The sequence below is a fragment of the Myxocyprinus asiaticus genome, chromosome 46, assembly GCF_019703515.2.
Source record: "Myxocyprinus asiaticus isolate MX2 ecotype Aquarium Trade chromosome 46, UBuf_Myxa_2, whole genome shotgun sequence".
In the NCBI taxonomy this organism is placed as follows: Eukaryota; Metazoa; Chordata; class Actinopteri; order Cypriniformes; family Catostomidae; genus Myxocyprinus; species Myxocyprinus asiaticus.
In genome coordinates, this window is record NC_059389.1 from 15,225,675 (window position 1) to 15,249,527 (window position 23,853).

Below are 23,853 nucleotides of genomic sequence, written 5' to 3' on the forward strand. Positions count from 1 at the left end.
TTCTGCATTTAAACCCTCCAAAAACCTGAAACATGAGCTATCAAGCAATTACAGAATCAAAACAGCAGCAAACACTTGGTTCAAGACGTTTTTGAGGTCATTTCTCACCATCCTTGTGGTTTCAGTTACTTGGTCTTACATGCATTTAGCTCACAGATTAGGTAAAAAGTACTTTTATTCCTCCAGTTTAACATTATTTGTATAATGTACAATATATGCAACAAAAGAGACAAGTTTAAAAAAATAAAAAAGGACACAAAGTTATCACATTCAAACAGAATAGTTCAAAGCTCAGAGGCTTCTTTCTAAACACCAAGTATTAATATGAATCAGTCAGTTGTTGACAGGATTTTAAGCGATTTGAGGACTAATTGTCCTACAAGTAGTATGAGCAGTGTTTATTCCATTTTCTGTGGCCATTGACAGCATTTATTAGCAGATTAAATATCAAACTTCTCCTCGCATACATAATGGCCATTTTCATCGTAATCCTCTCTAGTGACCACCATCTCTTCAAAGTCAGGGTTTTCTGCCAATAGCTTTCCTCCTTCCCACGGGTAGCAAATGGGACTGAGCACAAAAGAGAAATGAGGAGTCAACGACCAATATACAGACCAATTTTAAAAAAAATTTTTTTTACATTTTCAAAACGTACTTTTGTGGCAGCACGACAGAAACTTGATATTCTACGGGAGCGAGTGCACGGACTTCTTTGTAAACACGATCCCTGAATCCTTGGAACAAGGAGTTGCCACCAGTAAGAACAATGTTCTTGTAGAAGTGGGGCTGCATCTCTGGACATTAAGAACATACATTTAATAAAAGTATTTTCAAAACAGTACAATATTAAACCACAAATACATCTTATGTCATGAATGTGGATGACCCCTCCTACCTTCTGGCATGTTGTTAATGGAGTTGACCAAAGCCTCTGGTATGCCCATCTCCTGAATGCCAATGTCAGAGGGGTGAAAGAGCATCTCTGGGACAGCAAACCTTTCATTGGTTAGACGCAAAATCTGCTCCCCTGTCTTGTATTTGCCTGTGAAATTCATCTCCTCTCGTGGCTTTAAAAAAAAAAAAAAAAAAAAAAAAAAAGAAGAAATTGCTAGTTGAGCAATTCAGAGAAAAGAGAGACATGCTTTTACACCATAGCATAACTCTGAGAATCAAAAAGACTAAAAGCTTAAAATGGTGTAACAGAATTGAACTCTTATACACTGAAATGTTTACCTTACAAAATCCCTTTTTGATGGAGCTGAAGTCCGGCAGTACGTAGTCCCTCATCACAGTATTATCTTCTCCTTTCAATCTGTCAGATCACCAAAATTATCAACAGTTCTCTTCAATTATACAGGCTTTTCAATTATTTCACATCCAAAGAAGAACATCAGACATAACATAATGAAACTTATCAAGTTCATGGGTTGTTCACAAACTTACAATGCAATATCCATGTCCTTATAGAAATCTTGTGATACGTAGCACACATCTTCCTTGACCTGATTGATCACATGGGTCTCATCCATAACATGTAGTTGCCTTTAAGACAAAGAATGAAAAATAATAAGAGAAGGTATCAATGAGATCATAAATGCAATACGGTGCTTACTGTTATGTAGTCACCCCAGAGTACAAATCTACAGAAAGGTATAAAGAACTGTTCACTAAAACACTAAGCATTCCTACCTGTATGAAATGATCTCCTTCAAATGGTTGGTGAGCAGCTTTCCTCCAACATTTATCCTAGGATTTTGAGAAGGTATTGAAATCAATAAAATTATCTTCAGTGCATGACTATGCATTCAAATTTATATTAGCTCACCTGCAGATGCCCTCCTTCATTTTCCTTCCCCTGCAATACGGGACAATGTGTGTGAAGGAGAAGCCACTGTCCACCACAATGCAACACAGCTCTGAGTTATTCTCATGGAAGTATCGATGTGCACTCAAAGATCCAGCTGAAACAAGATATTACATACACACTGAGTCATATACTTGCATGGCAACCATTAATCCTTTGTCTTATTACATAATATGAATTTGAAAGTTTCTCTGAAGCAAATCAGTGGACTTGCCATTAATTCTGAGGGCTGCCTGGAACTGATATTCCTCAAATAGAATCTCATTCATCGTCTCTTGAATTGAGGTGAAGTTAAAATATGGTTCTGTTATAACAATATTGGTATCAGCAAAGTCCACCTGTAATCAAAGGCATTACAGTTGGCACAGAATTGATATGATGTACATATCAGATAAATCATTAGATGTTGAACCTGGTTATTTCATTCGTTTTTTTTTTTTTGTGTGTGCAGACTTACATGCCTTGCTCTGTATTGTCAACCAGAAAAATTATAGCTGGTCTTAAATGCTTCAAATATACAAGTACCTTAAACATTTCCTTTCCAAACAGGTGATCCCAGACTTTGCGCTGCACATCCCAATTTACAAGATACCCCTAAATTTATGCAGAAAAACTGAAGTGAGAAACAAAACTTAGTAAAGGAATATTCCACGTTCAATACAAGTTTAGCTCAATGGACAGCATTTGTGCCATAATGTTGATTACCACAAAAATCATTTCAACTTGCCCCTCCTTTCCTTAAAAAAGAAGAAAAAATCTGGAATCCAGTGAGGCACTTACAAAGGAGGTCAATGTGGCCAATACAGTAATACTTACTGCTTCAAAAGTATAGCCTCAGGACGCAAACAATATGCGTGTTAATATTAGTTTATTCTGATAAACCTTTTCTGTGTAAATTTATATCCTTTTTTACAACTTTGTTGCCATGACGACGTAACATCGGTTGACAAATAACTAGTTCATCTGTCTAGAACAGTAGTCTGACGCAAAAACAAAAATTAAAACTTTACAGCTCAGAAATGAACTAGTTTTAACAGAAGAATTAATCTAAATTAAATTAAAGAATTAAAGTTCTTTTATAAGGTTATATGTCAAATTTCTTTCCAAATATTGGCCCCATTCACTTCCATTGCGAGTGCCTCACCACAACCTCAAAAAAAGGAGGGACGAGTCTAAATAAATTTGTGTCGCATTTTTATGCCACAAATGCTGTTGATCAGTCATAACTTGTATTGAACCTGGAATATTCCATTGAAGGCGAAGTGAGTCATTTCTTTGCCACGTGTAATCAAAAGCAAAAAAAATTTGAAATAGCAACTGTTTTCAAACAGGTTTCCCAAACACTCCCCACCTGCCGTTGATAACACAAAGACATAGCCCTGCTCCAAACTTATGCCATAGGTTGAGCCAATGTTGCTGTGTCAGGATACTCAAACAAACAGAGCAATGTTTTGATGGCGCCACAGAGCAACAGTGTTTAAACTTTACAGGGGAATCAACCATTAATGAATTGCTTGCTTACAGTTGTCCTTGCATATTAAACTTGGAAATGAGGAAGTACGTTAACACCGAAAGCACACACTTCACCTTTAAATATAAGGCAGTCACATGTCTCTTATGTTTACAATTAATTTCGCACAATACCTTTTGAAACGGGAGGATATAGAAGAGCCCAGACGGGTCTTTGATTTCATCCAGCTGATTGGCTGTGAAAGTTTTCAGCCTGGAGGTCTTCGAACGGAATTGGCAATTTGGAATAACACTAAATAAATAAACAACTCTACATTTAGTTTAATACGAACACCAGAAACAACTTAAAATAATACGTTTGGAATAATAATAGTAGTAGTAGGCATAGCCAGTACATCTCACCTGACTTTCTCATGGCTGTACCCGATTTTAGCCAAGTAGGCACCATTGTCCAATACCAGTGTTGACATTTTTAAAATCTCAGTTACTCAAACACACTGGTTTAATCTCAGGATAAAATGGGCCTTGCCACTATCAAATATATTAAGACAATTTTAAGGTACAAAATGCATTTTGAATTGAGTTGTTTAAATAAACATCGCATCTACTAAGATGTTCATGCCGCTCGATGGGCGCCTTTCTCTACACTGCTGATGGTTATGGTGTAAAACATACAATGACTCAATACCGCCACCTACTGTATGGGAGGATATATTGACCTTTTGGCAAGGCTTAAACAAAACTAAACAATTACACATACAAATTACCAATGACAAAATAACTACTTTCACTACATTGTAAATTTAACACATTTATTTGTACCTTTAGGGGTGAAACAACAACATTCAGTTCTAAAAGATGAGCATAATTTAATACAATCATATAGGACTAACACAAATAAAATAATTTCACAATCAAAAACAAAGCACAGCAGCGTCCACGCTCCATCTTTAGATTTTTTTTTTCAGCAGTTTTTGAAATGTTCCAGTATTATTTTTTCATGCCATAGTTCACAGTAATTTTGCAGGTCGTTTAAAAAGACAAGTCAATCAGCGGCGCCACATTCTCAGTATTTTCCTTCTTGTCCTCTGGACTCCACTTGATAAGAGGTGAGCTCAGGTCAATTAACTGGGGGAGGGAGGGATAATTTGTGAACAATTATTACACATTTTAATATTTAACAGTATACATACTTGAAAGCAGTATGTTCAGAAATATAAAAATGTTCTCAAATGCTCTTTTAACACTTTATTATTTCATAATGTGTAATTAATAAATCTTTCTCTGTGTAACAGTAGAGTACTAATAATATCAGAACTTATCCTGTATCTATCCTCATACATTCCTCTCACCTGTCCACCCCAGGGCTTTGTAGAGGAGGTTTTAATCAGGTCTGGGGAATTGGAGAGATCAATTAATGACTTTTCCGCTGGGCGTAGTGCAGGTGCAGGAGCGTCCACTAACAAAACCTATAAATGCAACACATGCAGATTTGTTTAGCTTTTCTGCGAACTTGTGTGCCAGGGGTACATTATTAATATTCATACCTTGGGAATAAGGCTACAAATGCAATTTGAGATAACATTTCAAAGCTTGAAAGAAACTTTCAAAGAGACCTTCCTATTATATCACCTCTTTAACATCCTTCGTCTCTGTATTCTTTTGCAGGTAGTCGTCTTTGGTGTCCACCAAGTTTGGGAGTGTTGGGGGAACCATGTTGATCTGTGAAGGCTCTGGATCACATGAGGAAGGTTCAAAGGAATTCCCCACAACTGTTGGCTCACAGGAAGGAGGTCCCTCAGGCTCATCTTCCAGATTGAAAACTAGAGAGCAGGGTTGGAGATCTGCTGAAGGGAAGGTCTCCTCACCGGACACTGGAGATGGCTTATCTTCGTGATTCTCACTCTTCTTAAGGTTCGTTGGACTACATAAAGAAATACTGAATTAGACTTCAACTTCTATGAAAGAAAAGAAGGCCAATAGAATATGAAATGCCACTCTGTATATCTTATAGTTACATTTTGGAACTTGTATTGAAGCACTTGTTTCCCAAACACTAGTTTAACAATAAAATAATTATAAAACAAGTCACCTTGGATGCATGGCCTCTTGGCTGGAGACTGATGCGTGCTCCGTGTTCTGGTAAGGCTTGCTGAGGCGTGACACACTCCTGGGAGTGAACGTGGGGATGCCAGATATACGACGGTTGGCTGGGGTGGGAAGAGCAGAGGGTCTCCGCAGTTTACTGCCCATAGCCGACGGGGTCAGGAGGCCAATAGGTACAGGACCAGCTAGATTATCTGGAATACTTCTGCGAGATGAGAGTTAAGAGAAGCTTTTAAAATAAACCAATTGTTTTAAAAATGCATTGTAAAGTTTAGTGATAGACCGATATATCGGCCAGTCCGAATAATCGGATGATATTTAGCCATATTGCGATTACCGGCATCAGCCGATAACAGTGTTTGCTTGGCCCATTAACAGAAGTGTTAACTTTCCCTTGTGTCATTTCCAAAATCTACCAGTAGATTTGTCAATGGATAGTCAACACTTTGTTTTCAAGGTTTTTCTTTTCAAGTGCGCATTTGAGAAAATACTGCATGAGATATGTTTGTTTCACTTTAGAAAATTTGTGAACATCTGATTCGCGGTTGTTAAATTGTATCATGTTTATCGCCATTTATATACTCTTTACATATTGGTATCGGCCATTGAAAAACCCATATCGTTTGACCACTAGTAAAGTTACCTCTCCACACTGCATGCAGACAATAGTCTCTTCGGCTTCATGATACGAGAGACATCAGGCGAGGAGCAAACTATAAAAATCAATGGAACTTAGTATGTAAGAGAACAGATGACTCAATGTAATAATGTCATAACATGTACAGGTAACATTTCACCCCAAAATCAAAAGAAAATATAGTGTGCATATTGTGCATAACACAAAGAAAATGAAGCCTATTTTAGGACCATTAAGAATTTTTTTTTTTCAACTCAGCATAGTCCACCTCAAATTCTCTTTATCAAAACGCACCTGGACATTTTTTTCAGAAGTTCTTTTTTTAATAATTAGCATTATTTTCAATGATGATTCATATTACTGTAATACATTAAATGGATCACACACCTTTTTCTATTATTTTAATATATTCCTCGAGTTCACTTATAATATTAGTAAAGATTATTGCACAAAAAACAGCCATATATTTGTAAAACATGATCATTTTCCACCCTCATTCTGGCCCTCTGTCAGAAACGCTCAGATTTTGTGCTGCTTCTCCTTTAAGGCTTGAGAAATGGCCACTGTTATGATTGGCTCTCTGCTCTTGCCTGATCTGCTCTCTCTACTTGCCATCTCACTGCTCACCGCAGCTAGGTGGGCTACACAAGTGATAAGGTAAAGTAGGAGTTGATGTGTTGTTGTGGAGGTGGTCAGATGCAAATGTCTATACAGTGTGACATCACAATGTGGAGAAAGTAGAAAACGAGTCATTTTGGCAGCTTGGTTTCAACAAATGCTCTTTTTGCCATGAGGAGGAAGTTTTGAGTTCTGAAACTTACAGTATGTTTTTATAGTACAATGACCTCTTCTATGTCAAAAGATCAAGGAAACTTTGATTCCTCATGTCATGACTCCTTCAATTATTAGTGTATTACATTTCGACCAAATCATTGAAAAGATCTCAAAAGAACGATGGCTAGTGAAAAGTTTTTACTCTACTTAAGAGCACTATCTCCCTGATATTTCCAGGTTTTCCATTAACGTGGAAAACCTGTAAATATATATTTTTTTCAAATTACAGTAATGAGACTTTTTACGTGATGGTCCTAAAAAGATGCGTCATTTCTTTGAACAAAATATAATTTCTAACGCTATGTGGCCAAAAGTTAGTGGACACCATGTGTGCTTGTTGCACCAAAGTTAAAACCAAACAATGCCCTAGTATGCCATTGTATGCAGATGAATTATGATTTGTCATCACTGAATTTAACGGAGTAACCAAACTCGTTAATTAGAAGGGGGTGTCCACATACTTTTGGGCATGTAGTGCATTTCTTTTTATGGTTTTGGGGTGAGGTTCCTCTACACTAACATCAATAAGGTGTTCTCACCCTCTGATTTGCGCACTCCCTTCAGGTAGTTTATGGGTGTTGGCACCACTGGAGCTTTAAGTTTAGGGTTACCCCTAAGAGTACTTTCAGTCTTAGCAGCAACTGCAGGGATGTTGGATGTAGAAGTGGTCTTTTCTACAGTATTCTTTGCTGGAGTCTGGTGCGGAGTAGGAGGACCTGGATCCAATTTTTTAATGGGTGTGGCTTTGACAGGTCTAGGGAGAAGATCTGAGCCCCTCCGCCCCTGTGTCGAGATGGAGGTTCGCCTACTGACGGGGGGCTCTGGGTTTCTGGTAACAACAGAGGATTTTCGACTGGAACCTGGCAACCGACTCACACTGCTGTGCGAATGTCTACTGATGCTGTTTGTGCTGGAGTTCAGAGATGAATTGAGTTTGGCTGGTGAGAGAAAGGGAGTTGAGAGTAATTGGTAACATGACCACTAGATAGCAGCAGATACCCGAAAATGACTGCCATTTAAATGGGACAGGTCACCCAAAAATCTAAATTCTGTCATAATTGACTCACCCTCATGTCGTTCCAAACCTGTATTGTGTTCCACAAAGGAAAAAAAAAGTCATATGGGTTTAGGACAACATGAGGGTGAGTAAATGATAACAGAATTTACATTTCTGAGTGAACTATCCCTTTTAAGAAAGCAAATTTAGGGTTCAATGATGCAAAGGAGCGGTGTCTCGCAACATGCGTAATAGCTTCCCGAACTTATGTGAATTTGAGCTTCCCTGACTGTAAATAAAGCATTTTGAGAAGTAAAAACAATTGTTTGGGTTTAGAATAAGAATGACAGTCACCTTTGCCTCCTGGAGAGATAGTTAGACTAGAGTTGATGCTGGACACAGAGGAGGAAGAGGACGATGTGTTTCTCCTTCTGTCCATGACTCTCGAGTTCTGAAGTGAAGGAGCTTTAAGTGCAGACGGAGCTCGCAATTCTGTCTACATGATTACAAAGAAAATTGTGTGTTGAGTGATGAATCCCAATTTGTAGAACTTTAAACTACTTCGTATTTTCAAAAACCTTAAATTTGAGCAATGAAAAAAAGTTTACATTAAGCACACAGTGTAAAGCTAAAAAAAAAAAAAAAAAAAAAAAAAAGGTTGTTCATTCATCAAGATTCCCAAATCTATTGAACAATTAATTTCCATGACTTTTCTGGTCATTTATGATCGCTGGTTAAGCTCTTTGAATATTTTATAGAGACTGCCCTCACAAAGAGCAATTTCTAGCTGATGAAACATTTTACAGCTGAGCATAACTAGAAAACTGTTTATTCATCATGGAAATTTCCATGATTTTTCCATGACCATTTCCTTAACTCTTTCAGCCCTGAAAATCAACTGTAAAATGTCCTCATAATATCCACCTTTTCCATGAGCATGGGAATCCTAACTATTATCCAACTCTTGAATACAGAGTATTCTATTTGACACACTAAATACAGCAAATGTTTTGAAATTTTAAGCTGTCATCATTTTAAAAATACAACTACTCTTAAGGCCAAAGTATACTTTGGTCTTTATGCGTATGCTAACATATGTGCACATGTAACCCACATTTTCCTGTGTCTGAAATCATGTATGGTCACAGTATGTACTGTCTTTGATGAAGGACACACTTCTCAGCTGGTAAAACAGTATGTTCTTTAGGCATGCATGCTTGTAGTATGAATAGATTCTGGACATACTTCATCCGGGGATGTGCGTATTGTACAGTGACCCCAATATATGACATTATCACAACAATTATTTACTCTGGTTTTGTTAAACAATTTAAGCACAAGAAACAACTTTCTTGGTATATAATGTATATAATTTACAGTTTAGAAGAGCCGTTCGACTCATGGTTCTCCGCTGTTCTTTTAAATCCAATGTTTTGAACGTGACGTCTCCTCAGCTGCCGAGAGATTATGGGATCATAAAGTGTCCAGTCGAACCGCACTTCAGAATTTCGCCGGAAATAGTAGGTCAGCCGGGTATTTCTCGCTTCTGAGGATTCGGATATACGTCTCCATTGGCATACTGTTTGGCATTCTATATAGCAGGGAAGTATGGATATTCTGAGTTTCAGACGCAGCGCATTTTGAATATATTAGTTGGTCCTCATGGTGTCAACTCTCACAGTTGGGCTGTTGCTTTCACAAAGTTGTCTAAGAAGACTATGTAAATGCCAGTGAACAACAGGAGATCAAGGTGTCGACAACAACAGTGGATGAGCACGTCAAGAGCGCGTGTGATGAGGTCAATAGGAGAAACCTGTATTTATAGAACACGAGTCTGTAAAACAGTGCACTGTCAAATGGAGTATACTTTGAAATGTTAGAGTGTTTGACAGTACGAGTACACAAGCGTACGAGAAATAACCGAAGTATACTTTGGGGTATACACTGGTAGTATATTACACTGACTGACAAATAGTTTTGATTTTACATTTCCATTATAATGTATTGGTTTTATATTATGCTGTTATAAACAGTACTAGATAATGAAACGTTTTTGCCCTTTTTACCTTGCTCCGAGAAGGAATGCTGCTTCTGGTAGTCCAACTAGTGTTAAATGAAGAATCGCTGACATCAGAAGCGACACTGGTGTTATCAGAGAGAAGATCCTCAGAAGATCCTCCTCTACTTGTGTTTCTACTGCTGGGACTGCGTTTCAGCCCAAAGTTACACTGAAAGATATAAATAAAACCAAAGTTAAATCCTTTTGTCAAGTTCTTACCAACAACAAAAGCATTTTCTACAAAAAGGAAACTAGGGAGCCATACTTTGCTGGGAGGAGCAAGTCTAGTCTTGGTTGCAGGTGGTGGTTTTGTGCTGGAGGAAAATCGTGAACTTCCTTGGGCTGTGGGCTTGCTTGGTAACACCCCACTATTTGCCACAAGGGCTTTGCCTCTACTAGCCATCTTAGGCTGCGTCACAGCGGGTCTGACTGGACTTGACGTACTGAGGCGTGGCTTTCCAAACCTGGTTGCCCCGCTAGTCTTCAGCATACGCTTCTGAATAGCAGGTGGAAGCTGCTTCATTGGGCTGTCCTGCACAAGAAAGGTCTCACGTTTTATGGGACTGAGAACGTGGGCTGGTTTGTCAAACACACTCAGTTTGGCAGTGGTGTCCTCCTCAAATGTCTCAGTGTCATCAGCTTGGCTCGAGGAAACCACATTGGTATCAACAACAGAGTCCATGATGGTTTGCTCGAGGTGGCTGGCGAGTTGATGAGCCTCTTTGCAGATTTCTTCAAACTTCTCTCCTGTGAGTGGACTCCAGCTGGGCTCCTCTCCCAGAGACAGCCCACTGCTCAAACTCTCTTTCGCGTGAATCTCAACTCCATGGGAAATGCATTTCTCTTTATGACCAACTGGACCCAGGAAGACTTCGTCCTCAACATCTGGGTCTCCTTTGGAGCTATGAGGAGATATGTTTTTCAGAAGAACTCTGAAACATCCATTTGGGTGTACAATGCCATTCAAAAGTTTGGGGTCATTTGACTGAAATCGTAGAAATCTTTTGATCTGAAGGCGTAGTCTTAAATGTTTGAAATTAGTTTTGTAGACAAGAATATAATCGTGCCAACATATACATTTTTTCATTACACAACTAAAATAAAAAAAATAAAATAAAAAAAATTATTTGAAATTGATGACTTGGACCAAATAATAAAGAAAAGCAGCCAATAAGTGCCAAACATAGATGGGAATTCCTTCAATACTGTTTAAAAATCACCCCAGGGTGATACCTCAAGAAGTTGGTTGAGAAAATGTCAATGTCTGTCAAAATGTCTGTAAATTCTACACAAAGGGTGACTACTTTGAAGATGCTAAAATACAATATCGTTTTGATTTATTTTGGATTTTTTTTTAGTCACAACATAATTCCCAAAGTTTCATGTCTGTTATTCCATAGTTTTGATGACTTTACTATTATTCTAAAATGTGAAGAAAAATAAATAAAGAATGAGTAAGTGACCCCAAACTTTTGAACAGCAGTGTACATTGCCTAACTGACCAACTCATAATCATAAAAAAAGGCACTTTTATACCATTATTTAAAAAAATATATTGTATTTACTGTCCTTCAATTCCACTCTGCTGTAGATTTGGTAACATTATTCTAGTTTCCTGTTGCATTTAATTATAATTGCATTGCTAATATTGCTTGTTTTTCCTCTGTTTTTAAGTTGCAAGTTTAGATGTAAGTTAATATATAGGGGAGACCAGGGCAAGTTGTCACACTTGGGGGAAAAATGCAGTTCACTAAAAACATATTGCCCTAACAGCAGGGCATGTTGTCACACTATATGGGGTACATTGCCACAATGGAAAAAAGGTTTCTCGGCCAAATTTAAACAGTAAAAACAATGTGTGCCAACTAGCCCTGGTCTCCCCTAAGTGAAACAAACCTTGCTGGTGACAGTGAAACATCGAAGTCAAATTTCTCCTCAGCCAGTGAAACAAAATCTAGAAGAGAAACAGCCGCAAAAATAAATAATTTACTGTTCACAACATGACATATTAACATGCACTTAATGCTAAAAAAAAATCAGACTAGATTATGATGTGTTTATTCCGACTAGTTCAGATAGAAACATCTTTACCCCTATGAGTGAGTGATGCCATCTTCAACCAGGAAAACGAACGGAGGCCACAATCCTGCTAACAGTTTTGAGTCAAAGTGGGAAAATTTCGATTTCAGCACATACAATTTTATTCTATGGCAGTTTAAACCCTCGACACATCTATAAAAACCCTATAAAACAAGTATCTTTATCGAGGTAGCAATGTATAAAGATAATGAAAGTCATCGAGCTCGTGCAGTCATACGGTTTATTTGCCGATTCAATCTTAATTTGATAAACAAAACAGACTTTTGCCGCTACATATGACCAGACATACTCACTGTTTGTTTGTCAAAGTCGAACAGTTATATTTGTTGTTTGTAGTGTTGTCTGATCACAGTAAATAACAGGAACGACCGAGCTGTTTCCACATTTCAAATTTCGTGGGCAGGCTGAGTTCGAAGATCACATGACCAGAATGCTGAAACGTGATTGGTGTAGGACGTTTTGACGTTGACGTTGCGCATAATAAAAATAACATTTTTAAATCATATGGCAGGCGTTCAAAGATAGGGGTAATTAACCTATACCTGCCAACGCTCCGGATTTTTTAAGGGTTTCTCCCGTTTGTCCACCCCTCCTCCCGATAAACTCACAATTTTCTGCATTCACTTTGCTCACGAGTATGCATTACACCAGAGATTATTTAAATTATTTTGATAACACTTTACGGTCAACTACCGTGTTACGACTGTAAGTCACCGTTTACGAATACCATACAAATGAATGGGGAGAGCCGTAAACTGACACCAACCTGTCGCAAAATCGTCCGTGACTTCTCTTATAAAACATAATTTTATCGTTGTAAACTCCACACATAGTTCATCCCAAAAGGATTTGTAGTGTAAAACATGTTGAAGATTATCAGGCAGGCAGGCAGTCACTTAATTAAGTGATGAGCTGTTTCCTCACAAAAGCAGTTTATTCAGCAATGAGGCATCTCCTCCATAGACGTGTGTTGGCACCTGCAGGATTTAATCTGTGGGTACGCACAGAAATCTGCCTAGAGGTCTGCACGGGCCTTAAAATGAAACCCAACCCGAGACCGTGTGGCCCGACCCTACCCGGCCCGAACGATACCGTCAGATTTTAAGCCCCAACACGAAATCGCTTACTATCTAATTTCTTCTCCTAGTATAGCTGTATTTTATGTAAGCATATAGGCAATATTCTTAATAGTACTGAAACAGTAAACATACACAGTTTTAACAAGGCACGGCAGCCCCTTAGTACACTAGAGCAGAAGGGGAAAAAAGCATTGACTAACCATTTATTTGCTGAAACTTCACCTGGTGCAGAACAATCTGGAATAATATGAAAAAATGCAACAGTCCCCTCTATGCAACCTGAACTTGTTCATATTGTTGAATCTTCGTGACAACTGCTAAAACAGTCTAGGCGCAGCGCAAAGAATGAAACAGAGCGCAGATGTCTCAACTTGCGTTTTGAACTTGAAATGGTGTTTAAAATGTGCCGGTCCTCCACGAGACGCTGAAGAAAAAGCGAGACGCGGTGCAAATGTCAAAGACATTCGTCCAGCAAGTGTTTAAACAATGGGAAAACAGAAAAGATGTGCGCATAAACACATTCTGTGAGAACGGCCCCTAACTCCTCCGTTCGCGCGTGTCTATGAGCGAGAGCGTGTGCGTGAAACAAGTTAGGTAAACCTGTTTATTTTTTCATTAAATACAAACCTGAACCAGGGTTGCAGACCTCTAAAGCTGCATAATAAACATTATATCTAGGGGAGTCCTGGGGCATGCTCACCTGTGAGATTTTTATTTATTTATTTATTTATTTATTTTGCAAAAAACAACACCAAAGAAAAGAACCGACTCAGAAGAATTATACATTCGCAAATTGGGCATTGCTAGTTCTTTTAAACAGCCAACAGAAAAACGGGACACATTTCATGATTGGTGAAATATTCTGAGAGTAAATGTTTCTCATTTCAGTTGGAGCGCTCAAATATTGATCTGTTTCTCACCCACACCTATCATATCACTTCTGAAAGAATGGATTTAACCACTGGATTCACACAAACTCCATGAGCGGGGCGTGAGCAACGAGTCACATTTGGACTTTTATATTGGCCGTGCCTCGTTTCTAGGTTCCTATGGCAACGGTGGGCGGTCACTTACACTTGTTTATCAGCCTACTTGGAAGTGATATATGAAAGCCCCTTTAAAGGCAAGTCAGTCCACTCTGTGGTCATCTTTGAAACGCTCTCGGACAGGCTGGGCAGCTTTTTCTTTGTAAACAAGTGGCATAAATGCACAGCTCCTATCTACTTGAATGGGGAAAGACTAATATTTCCAAAATGGTTAGTCATGATTACGATCAAAGAACATATTTAAAGTCAGCAGTAAAATCTGACAACAAAAGTACATAAATTGTGCTGTTTTACTTCAGATTACGCTAAAAAAACGGGTTTTTTTCAGGCTAGATCGACTAATGCGTGAGTTGATTGACAGGCGATGTCTATATCTAAAAGGTGATTGACTCTTTTACCTGTAAGGGGGGCATTCCAATTTCTCCCTTTCATTGTAATACCAGTGGTCCATCTCTTGTAAACTGTCTCTGTATATATACAACACAGGCAAAAGTCCTGGAGTTTATTTATTTATTCTTTCCTTTATTTAGTTATTTTATGTTTGTTTGTATGTGGACCGAAACATTGTAGCATATAGTAGGTTCGGTTTAAATATTGGGTCTAATCTGTTAACATGGGCACCGAAACGAAAACGTGCTGCTCACGCCTCGCCCATGCCCTGCTCATGGAGGATATGTGAACCGGCGTTATGGATTACTTTTGTGCTGTCTTTATGTGCTTTTTGGAGCAAAGTTTTGGTCACCATTCACTCGCATTGTATGGACATACAGAGCTGAAATATTCTTCAAAAAAATCTTAATTTGTGTTCTGCAGAAGACAGAAAGTCATACACATCTGGGATGGCAAGAGGGTGGGTAAATGAGAGGCTATTCATTTTTGGGTGAACTATCCCTTTAAGGCCTTTTTTTTTTTTTTTTTACTATCTGAATGTACACAGATTAATTATTTTGGTAATTATTACACAATGTTGCTAATATTGATTAGGATCCTATTGTAGTCAAGATCTGAATTAAAACCAATAATAAGGTTAAGCTAAATATTAATTTTTTATTGTCAAAAACCATACACATAACTCAAAGATTTTCAAATGTAAATTAAACCAAAATAGCCATTTACATTTCTCAAGTTTAACAGACATTAATTACTTTATAACCAAATTTACAATAGAAAAAAAATCATAATCCATAAACAGATGGAAAAAAAAATGCATTCATAAAATGGGAATGAAACTACAGCAAAATAACCAAAAATGACCAAAGAAATCTCACCAATTTTCTTTCTTTCCTATTTGTTAAACTTATATTATTTAATGTGTATACATCCAAACGAGCCTACATACTAATTCTTGTTTAAATCCTACACCACACTCTGTTGAAATGATTTTTCATATTCCCACAACAAATAATAGCTCCAATAATGAATAAATACACTTCACATTATTATCACACTATTTCATAAAGTGGCATTTTGACTAAAAACTGTTTATGCTATGGTGTTTATATTATAATCTGTTGTTTTGGGGGGGTGGGGAGGATCAAAATGAATAAAACAAAAAAAACACTCTAAAATGAAAATACACTGCTACATTTTAGGCATGTGCACAAAGCTCTTAGTGTGCCCTCTGTGACCTCACTTGTTTTTCATTTGGTTTCATTCAAAAATAGGAAATAAAAAAAATACAAAAAGTTAAATATGTTTTTGCCAGAGCAAAATTTACAACAGTAAATCTTATGGACAGACAGCATTTTATTCCCTTTGCCTTATATTCCTGTCCAAATGCACACAATCACTCTTTATTAAACAAGAAGCCCAAAACCAATCTGCCATACCCTCTTAAGTTGTGTAAAGGTGAGGCATTGCGGGTATATCTTTTCCCATTTACTGTAAATTATTAGACCACAAGGCTTATCAGGTAGTTCTTCTAAGGATTCCTAGCTGCTTTCTAAAAAATAAATAAAAAAAAAACATACAACTTAGAGGCCAATAGTGTACCTTATGTTCAAAAAAGTGTGTTCATAATGAAACTGAGCAGCAACTAGAATAAATTGCTTTGAAGCAAGGAAAACTCACTTTAAAGCTGACTTCAATTTTTACCCACAAAAAAAACAAACTGGAAATTAGTACAACTATATGAAAAGCCAATACCAACATATCAAGCCAATACCACATATAAAAAAATATTTAATTTGAAAAAGGTAGACAATTTCATCTTTTTAGATGCAATAATGTCTATTATCAAACCACAACTTTTCCAGCAAATAAATAAAAAACAAACAAAACCAAGATTTGCCAAGTTTCGCTATCTTGCCAGTTCCAATTTCCAGACTGACAATGGACCAGAACTCCAGACCTTGTCCTTAACATTCCCAAGTCTCAAAGAATCACTGACATGGTCTTGACGCGTGTGATACTGGATTAGAGAGAGGTCTCCAGGCTGTGCAGTGGACTTCCAGGAGTTGGAGGAAGGATAGTCTTTGCTAGATCTTTATGGTGATGGAAGCTCCTGTTATCAGAAGCATTATTGTTTTGATTAGGAGAAGACAGAATTGGAGGCAGTGGGGGAGGGATTGTGTTGCGTTTAGTGGGGGCATCGTCCTCAGGGTCTGTGTCGTCGATAAGGGGGATGGCCGACTCTGAATCCTCAATACGGAATTCTGGGTGGCTCATGAAGTTGTGAATGGAGCTGCGAGACTCTGGTGTCTCCAGGCCTTCGTAAGGGGACATTGAATCCCGGAAAGCATTCACCACACGGATCTGAAGAGAAAAAGAGAAGATTTTTAGTGGTTCTTTGACAAAACTTCTCAAAGGAGAAAGATGAGTGAAGATGGCATCTTGTAAATCTGATGACAAATAATCTGTATAAGTCTTATTGTTCAGAACCTCATTAGAGTGGAGAGCATTACCTGTGTCTGGATTCTGTTGAGACCTCTACACCACAGAACCTGCCCCCTTCTCATCTCCATTTCGGCATGGTCAATTTCATCCAGGTCTTTCATCTCCTCCAGCTCCTCTTCAGGGATCTCCTCCTTCTGGGTTCCATGACCTGCTGTCATCAGGAATTTCAGTCGACTCGTGGGAATGGTGGTGATCAACTGTGGGACAGAGGGTTTTAGTGAGGATATATCGCTCTTTGAGGTATTATCATATGTCAACAGGGGTAAAAATGATCAAAGGGGTGCGTTTAAAGGCCTACCTGACCCCAGAGAAGACAACCAAATCCAAGGAAGACACACCACAGCCACTGGTCAACTGTGAGACCTACACAGCTAAAAGGCTTCCCTCCAAACTGCACAATTAGGATCTAAAAAGAAAATAATTTGCCAATGTGGTAAAAAAAATAATATTCTCTTAAAAAAAACTTGCTTCTCATGTGAATTGATCTTGTTTTAAGGATGTTTAGACATTTTTACTAAACATTTGGCATACCTGGATAACAAAGGTCCCGAATACAATTGTGCAGAAGACCAAGTTATTGAAGATGCCCTCAAAAACATTTCTCTCGCCGTGGATCTTTCGAGCATTGATTTCGTTGAAGAGCTGCATCATCACAAAGGTGTTGAAGACGATGGTGTAGTGCTCTGAAGGAGGGGCATGAAGAGGTGCATTCCTGCCATTGTCAATGTCAAAAATCTGCTCACCTGTGAGTTAGGTAAATAAAAAAAATATATGAGCCGATTTCTGTTTAGCTTACTCTGCTTGGATCCCCTAGTTACAGTATCTTGGGACGGTGCTCACCAGCAAACAGCAGAGTGAAGATGATGGTTAGCTGATATACAGCATGTCCAAGGATATTCTTCATCATGGTGCGGGAAATAAGGGGCTTGTTACGGCCGTAGGGTTTCCGCAACAGTAAAGCCTCAGTGGGAGGCTCTGTTGCCAGCGCCAAAGATGCAAATGTATCCATGATTAAATTCACCCATAGCATCTGTACAGCTTTGAGAGGGGAGTCCTATGTGGAGAGTTGGAGTATGAATGTTCAATTCAAGGGAACAAACAGCATAATGGAAAGTTAAAAAAAATAGTTAATACAATTTTGTATTTTATTTAACCTGTATGATGTTATTTCTGTGAATAATTACTTAAATACCAGTATGTTCCTCACCCTAAGCTATCGCTGACTTCAGAAGACTTGGAATAAAAAGACTGAGGTTCTTTTATGGTGTTTTATCGTTCTTTTTGGAGCTTGACCAATGTGGTCACTATGAACTTGTATAGAAAAAGCTACGTAAACTCTTAACTCTTACGAAAAAATAACTATACTCTGAAAAATAACAGCATATAGGTTTGGAAAAACATGAAGGTGAGTAAATAATGAATATTTCATTTTGAGGTGAATTATTCCTTGAAAGGAATGGGAAAGACTTAGGTGTTTGGGCACAGACACAAGATACATGGAAGAAGTATTGGAAAAGTTGAAACAACTAAAGGCCCAGCATACTCCAGGGAAGTTCTTTGTTCTTCGCTCAGAGCCAAAGACACTGGCCACACCACTGTGGGAGGCGTTTTGAAGTGCATTTATGTAATTTGTCGTTTCATGTAATTTGTCATGTTTACATTCTACATTCATGGTGCTAATGTGCTAACACTCTATACGCTGCCATAATATGCACTGATTACACTCTGTAATTGTATTTGATGATGACACTGATACCAATGCAAAGATGGTTTTATAAAACCATCTTAATGGGCAGAATACATACAAAATAATGATGACAGGCATACCTTACTATGGGCAGAGGTGTGAATGGCTTTCACTGCAGATGGCACATTAGTGAAGCAGCATATAAAACAAATGGGCACTTAAGAGTAATTGAGTAGATTTGATTCCTTTTGTAGACTATTTAAACAAAAAAACTGTATGACATGTTCTTGGAAAGTCTCTCTACGTGAATGATTGTACAGATGTAGGAAAGTTTGCACCAGTTAGCTAATAAATGTTTATGTTTACTGACTTAATGTACTATTGAAAAATCTGTCTGCCTCAAAGTAGGTGGAGCTTCAGGTCACACCAACTGATGACATGGACCAATGGCAGTAAGAAGGTGCTTAGCAGCCGGTACAAAGTTTTCCTGAAAGTTTGCACTGGCGAGCTGTAACAAACCACCGAAACAAACTCAAAAACACATTTGTTTTGGCCAGATTTATTTAGAAATGACATCACACCCGTTCGTTCTTCGATTTCGTATGAAGTGTGCTGGGGCCTTTAGACTGGAAGAGGAGAAAGAAATTGAATTCTAAGGTCTGACCTGTGTGATACAGGCTCCAGTAAATGCCACAATCACAGCCACAACATTGACAGTCAGCTGAAATTGGAGGAACTTGGAGATGCTGTCATAGACGTTCCTTCCCCACATCACTGCTTTTACAATGCTGGTGAAATTATCATCTGTCAAGATAATGTCTGATGCCTCTTTGGCCACATCTGTACCAGCAATGCCCTAAGAGACAAATCACATCAAGCTCAACATGACACATCACTGTCAAATTTGATTAACAATGTGTCATGTGTTTCTTCTTTCACTTGTCATAGCTTCAATAATCATTTTCATGTGCATCTGTCAGGTCTATTACAGTGTTGGTTTAGTAATGCAAATGTAAGTTTTTTTTTTCCCCACCTAATTTGGAATGCCCAATTCCCAGTGCGCTTTTAAGTCCTCATGGTCGCATAGTGATTCGCCTCAATCCGGGTGGCAGAGGACAAATCCCAGCTGCCTCCGCGTCTGAGACGCCAGCCTGCACATCTTATCACGTAGCTTGTTGAGCGCGTTGCCACGGAGACATAGCACGTGTGGAGGGTTCATGCCATCCACCGCAGCATCCACGCTCAACTCACTACGCGCCCCACTGAGAACGAACCACATTATAGCGAACACGAGGAGGTTACTCCATGTGACTCTACCCTCCCTAGCAACCGGGCCAATTTGGTTGCTTAGGAGACCTGGCTGGAGTCACTCAGCACGCCCTGGGATTCGAACTAGTGAACTCCAGGGGTGGTAGCCAGCATCTTTTTCCACTGAGCTACCCAGGCCCCCATGCAAACTTAAGTACTTTATGTATCTTCTTTGGATAAAAAACAGCTTTAGACAGCTTAATAATCTGAAAAGTCTTACCATTGCAAATCCAACATCTGCTTTTTTCAACGCAGGGCCATCATTGGTTCCGTCTCCTGTGACAGCAACTACTTGTCTTTGTTCTACAATGGTGCTATCGATTATACCTTTGAGAGAAACCAGAATGCTTCATATGCTTCAATCATTCAGATCATAATATACGTATATCACAAGAGTTAAAGGTATAGTTCACCCAAAAAGGAAACTTTTGTCACCATATACTAACCTTAATGGAGTTCCAAACCCGTATGACTTTCTTTATTCCATGGAACACAAAAGGAGATGTTAATCAGAATAATATACTAAGTCACCATTCACTTTCATTGCATCTTTTTTATTTTCATACAAAAAAAAGTGAAAAGTGAATGGGGACAGAGGCTGTCATTCTGTCTAACATTTCTGTTGTGTTCCACAGAAAAAAGAAAGTCATACAGATTTGGAACGCGATGAGGATGAGTAAATACATTTTCATTTTTGGGTGAACCATCCCTTTAAAATGTGATGCAGATGAGCTTATTACCTTTTACCAAAGTATGCTTATCAGTAGGAGAAGATCTTGCAAGTACACGCAGTTTGGGCCAGATCTTGTCAATACGTTCTTGCTCGATCTGAAAAGAGGGTGAGAGCTTTGCTGTTGAGCTTCCATCTCAATAAAGAGTACTAAATAAAAAGCTTTTGTTACCATCTCACCTCTCCCAGGTTATTGCGTATCCGCCTATTGAACTCTTTTCCTTCAATGCACAGGAAGTCATCGCCAGGATGGAGAATACCACACTTGGTTGCAATAGCTCGAGCTGTGTTAATGTTGTCCCCAGTGACCATGCGCACAGTGATGCCTGCTCGCTGGCACTTTTTAATAGCTTCTGGGACCTGTGATGATAATATCACCCAGGAGTTAAGTGTCAACAACCACATGCTGACTTTGAGCACCGAGGACTCGCTTAGGCAAACAAGTTTGTTATTTGGAGTTGAGACAAAGGTTGTCTCTATTTAAAGTAACAGTTCACCTAAAAATTAAAATTCTGTCATCATTTATTCACCCTCATGTCGTTTCAAACCTGTGGACATTTTTGGGTGAGCTATTCCTTTAAGGATCACTTTTACTGTATATTTGAAGCATATGAAAGAGAATTCGTCTGGTGAGCAGTTACCTCTGACCGAACAGGATCCTCAATGCCCACTATACAAATGCATGTGAGTCCAGTCAGTATATCTGTCTCATCGTCCCAGTCTGGTTCCCCATCTGAGAGAGGAAAGTCCCTGTAGGCCAGGCAGATGGTCCTCAAGCCCTCTGAGGCCATGGGCTCAATCACCTTTTTCACCACATCTTCCCGATCCCTGGGCTTAAAGACTTTGGCGTCGCCATTGGCTGACAGGACTTTACAACACCTGGGAAAATATTAAATGAATAGATAACAAACATCTATAGATATACACAGAATAATACAGTCTTCATTGATTATTTCAAAACAATTAGTATTACTGAGCTTTCATTAGTTAACCAGCATGCTATTATTTAGTGGTTCCTCTTTAAAGGTGAAGTGTGTAATTTCTGTTCCACTGGCATGTTTTTTTTTTTTTCTGAACATCTTCCATTGGTCAGCCAAGCAGATAGCCCCGCCCCGCCCCAAACTCAGGGCATCGGTTAAACCAATGTTGCTGTTTCGGGCTGGTTAGGATCCTCAAACAAACATGTTTTGATAGTGTCACAGAGCCACAGTGTTACCAATTTTCGAGGAAATCAACCTACAAAGCCCTTACTTGTAGTTGTTTTTGCATATTTAGCTGAAATAGGATGGGAGAAAGTATTTTAACATTGAAAAACTTACACACTTTACCTTTATGGAAAGAAATACTGCACTGTAGTTTCTTAACCAGAGAAACATTCTTGTCGAAAATGCATACTTACTTCTTCAGGAGGATTTCTGAGGCTCCTTTGCTGAACATACGGTAACTTCTGTCAGAGTTTTTTAGGACTGTGCTCATGGATTTCCTCACTGAGTTAAAGGTGTATACTTTGAACAGTTTTTCCTCTGGATATTCATTGCGAATCATTTGGTAATCTTTTCGTAAGTCAAGGGAAAACCCCAGCAAGGCACATTCTGTTTTGTTCCCAATTTGACGGGGCAGACCGCCGTCTTTCTCAGGAGGCTAGAGAAACATAAAAGGTTAATTTACAAAAGTCTAATCCTACAAAAAAAGATCCAAGGGGGCCTGGGTAGCTCAGCGAGTATTGAAGCTGACTATCACCCCTGGAGTCGCGAGTTCGAATCCAGGGTGTGCTGTGTGACTCCAGCCAGGTCTCCTAAGCAACCAAATTGGCCCGGTTGCTAGGGAGGGTAGAGTCACATGGGGTAACCTCCTTGTGATTGCAATGAGTGGTTCTCACTCTCAATGGGGCACATGGTAAGTTGTGCGTGGATCGTGGAGAATAGCATAAGCCTCCACATGCTGTGAGTCTCTGCGGTGTCATGCACAACGAGCCACATGATAAGATGTGCGGATTGATGGTCTCAGAAACGGAGGCAACTGAGACTTGTCCTCCACCACCTGGATTGAGGTGAGTAACCGTGCCACCACGAGGACCTAATAAGTAGTGGGAATTGGGCATTCCAAATTGAGAGAATAGGGGATACGTTTTTTTTTTTTTTTTAAAGATCCAAGTCCTAATATAAGACTATTAAAAAAAGATATCATATTTCTTTTTTGTTATAAAGTGGGGTCCAAAAGTGTGAGACCACACTGAAAATCTGGTATTCAAAATCGAAATAAACTGTTTTAGGATTTTTTTAATGTTATGACATAAAATATATAAGAAATATGTAAGATTCTGCACTATTTTTGTTCACTAATCAAAAGTAAGCAAATTTGTGACACTGACCATGTTAACTCTTTTGTACAAAAGGCCAGATTTTCATTGCTTCCATGGAACATTCACAAATCATGCTGGAATAACATGGATCATTAGGTTTTGCACAAATGTGTGGAGTTAATGCCAGCTCGATTGAAGCAAAAGGGGGGCATACCAAATACTAAGAAATTCTGAAATGTCTTTACATTTTTCGACTCATATTTCTGTGCAGAACATATAACAAAACATTTGGTTTTTTATGTGAAAAATGCTAAATAGAAGCATTTTCACTAATGGTCTCTTTTGGACCACACTGTATTTATAAATATTTCGATTTTAGTTTTTTAGGACTCAAGACTTTCACATATAATATTCACACAATATATAGTTTTTACCATGATATTGGAAGTGTATGCACAGTTGACACTGATGCCTGTTGTAAGCAGGTTCATGATTTTGCCTGGAATCAGATCAGGCTCTGGGACCTTCCTGTAGTGTCTGTCTGCAATATACACCTGAACCACCGTCATTCTGTTCATGGTTAAGGTGCCCGTTTTATCAGAGCAGATTGCAGTGGCATTGCCCATCGTCTCACAAGCGTCCAGATGTCTCACTAGGTTGTTATCCTTCATCATTTTCTACAGGGAATAACAAATGAACAGAAAGATATATTTACAATGCAAAATGATGAGAACATTTA

General features: G+C 38.7%; 3 protein-coding genes across 10 annotated transcripts in view; all 3 read right to left on the reverse strand.

Moving 5' to 3' along the window:
* Positions 1-160: 160 nt before the first annotated feature.
* Positions 161-3,983, reverse strand: actr6 (actin related protein 6). Its single transcript, XM_051689557.1, has 11 exons — positions 3,737-3,983; positions 3,509-3,626; positions 2,390-2,458; positions 2,079-2,202; positions 1,826-1,961; positions 1,690-1,746; positions 1,444-1,542; positions 1,234-1,312; positions 896-1,067; positions 656-794; positions 161-570 (listed from the first exon to the last, which is right to left on the reverse strand). Exons 1-11 carry the CDS (start codon positions 3,802-3,804, stop codon positions 441-443), a joined length of 1,191 nt encoding a protein of 396 aa, XP_051545517.1. The 5' UTR covers positions 3,805-3,983; the 3' UTR covers positions 161-440.
* A 168-nt stretch (positions 3,984-4,151) lies between these two features.
* gtse1 (G-2 and S-phase expressed 1) lies at positions 4,152-13,701 on the reverse strand. Of its 7 annotated transcripts, none has more exons than XM_051689948.1 (12): positions 13,347-13,700; positions 12,059-12,113; positions 11,864-11,921; positions 10,233-10,869; positions 9,975-10,136; positions 8,263-8,404; positions 7,451-7,849; positions 6,084-6,153; positions 5,427-5,645; positions 4,967-5,258; positions 4,687-4,803; positions 4,152-4,462 (listed from the first exon to the last, which is right to left on the reverse strand). In XM_051689948.1, the coding sequence occupies exons 1-12, from the start codon at positions 13,347-13,349 to the stop codon at positions 4,367-4,369; spliced, it is 2,250 nt and encodes a 749-aa protein (XP_051545908.1). In that variant the 5' UTR covers positions 13,350-13,700; the 3' UTR covers positions 4,152-4,366. The 7 variants fall into 7 exon arrangements, with proteins under 7 accessions (XP_051545908.1, XP_051545907.1, XP_051545909.1 ...); XM_051689947.1 differs by having other exon boundaries at positions 12,059-12,116; XM_051689949.1 differs by lacking the exon at positions 13,347-13,700 and adding an exon at positions 12,361-13,130.
* Positions 13,702-15,254: 1,553 nt separating this feature from the next.
* The window catches only part of atp2b1b (ATPase plasma membrane Ca2+ transporting 1b), a 34,436-nt gene continuing 25,837 nt past the window's right edge, over positions 15,255-23,853 (reverse strand). For both annotated transcript variants that reach the window (XM_051689942.1, XM_051689943.1), the window contains exons 10-21: positions 23,549-23,791; positions 22,212-22,453; positions 21,454-21,691; positions 20,993-21,172; positions 20,823-20,910; positions 20,303-20,409; positions 19,439-19,630; positions 17,928-18,141; positions 17,619-17,830; positions 17,386-17,493; positions 17,096-17,284; positions 15,255-16,946 (exon numbers count right to left, since the gene is read on the reverse strand). In XM_051689942.1, coding sequence (XP_051545902.1) covers positions 16,608-16,946; positions 17,096-17,284; positions 17,386-17,493; positions 17,619-17,830; positions 17,928-18,141; positions 19,439-19,630; positions 20,303-20,409; positions 20,823-20,910; positions 20,993-21,172; positions 21,454-21,691; positions 22,212-22,453; positions 23,549-23,791 — 2,352 coding nt within the window. In that variant the 3' untranslated portion in view covers positions 15,255-16,607. The remainder of the gene's footprint in view (positions 16,947-17,095; positions 17,285-17,385; positions 17,494-17,618; positions 17,831-17,927; positions 18,142-19,438; positions 19,631-20,302; positions 20,410-20,822; positions 20,911-20,992; positions 21,173-21,453; positions 21,692-22,211; positions 22,454-23,548; positions 23,792-23,853) is intronic.

What these genes read in the sequence shown, in the direction of transcription:
- actr6 (XM_051689557.1), bottom strand. Translation starts at nt 3,804, where the DNA reads ATGTCAACACTGGTATTGGACAATGGTGCCTACTTGGCTAAAATCGGG. An exon ending in ATGAAGGAGGGCATCTGCAG is followed by an intron (nt 1,747 to 1,825) that starts GTGAGCTAATAT and finishes TCAAAATCCTAG; the next exon opens with GATAAATGTTGGAGGAAAGC. An exon ending in CATTAACAACATGCCAGAAG is followed by an intron (nt 795 to 895) that starts GTAGGAGGGGTC and finishes CTTAATGTCCAG; the next exon opens with AGATGCAGCCCCACTTCTAC.
- gtse1 (XM_051689946.1), bottom strand. Translation starts at nt 11,054, where the DNA reads ATGAAAAAATGTATATGTTGGCACGATTATATTCTTGTCTACAAAACT. An exon ending in TCTGCATGCAGTGTGGAGAG is followed by an intron (nt 5,646 to 6,083) that starts GTAACTTTACTA and finishes CTCATCTCGCAG; the next exon opens with AAGTATTCCAGATAATCTAG. An exon ending in AGACGAAGGATGTTAAAGAG is followed by an intron (nt 4,804 to 4,966) that starts GTGATATAATAG and finishes TTGCATTTATAG; the next exon opens with GTTTTGTTAGTGGACGCTCC.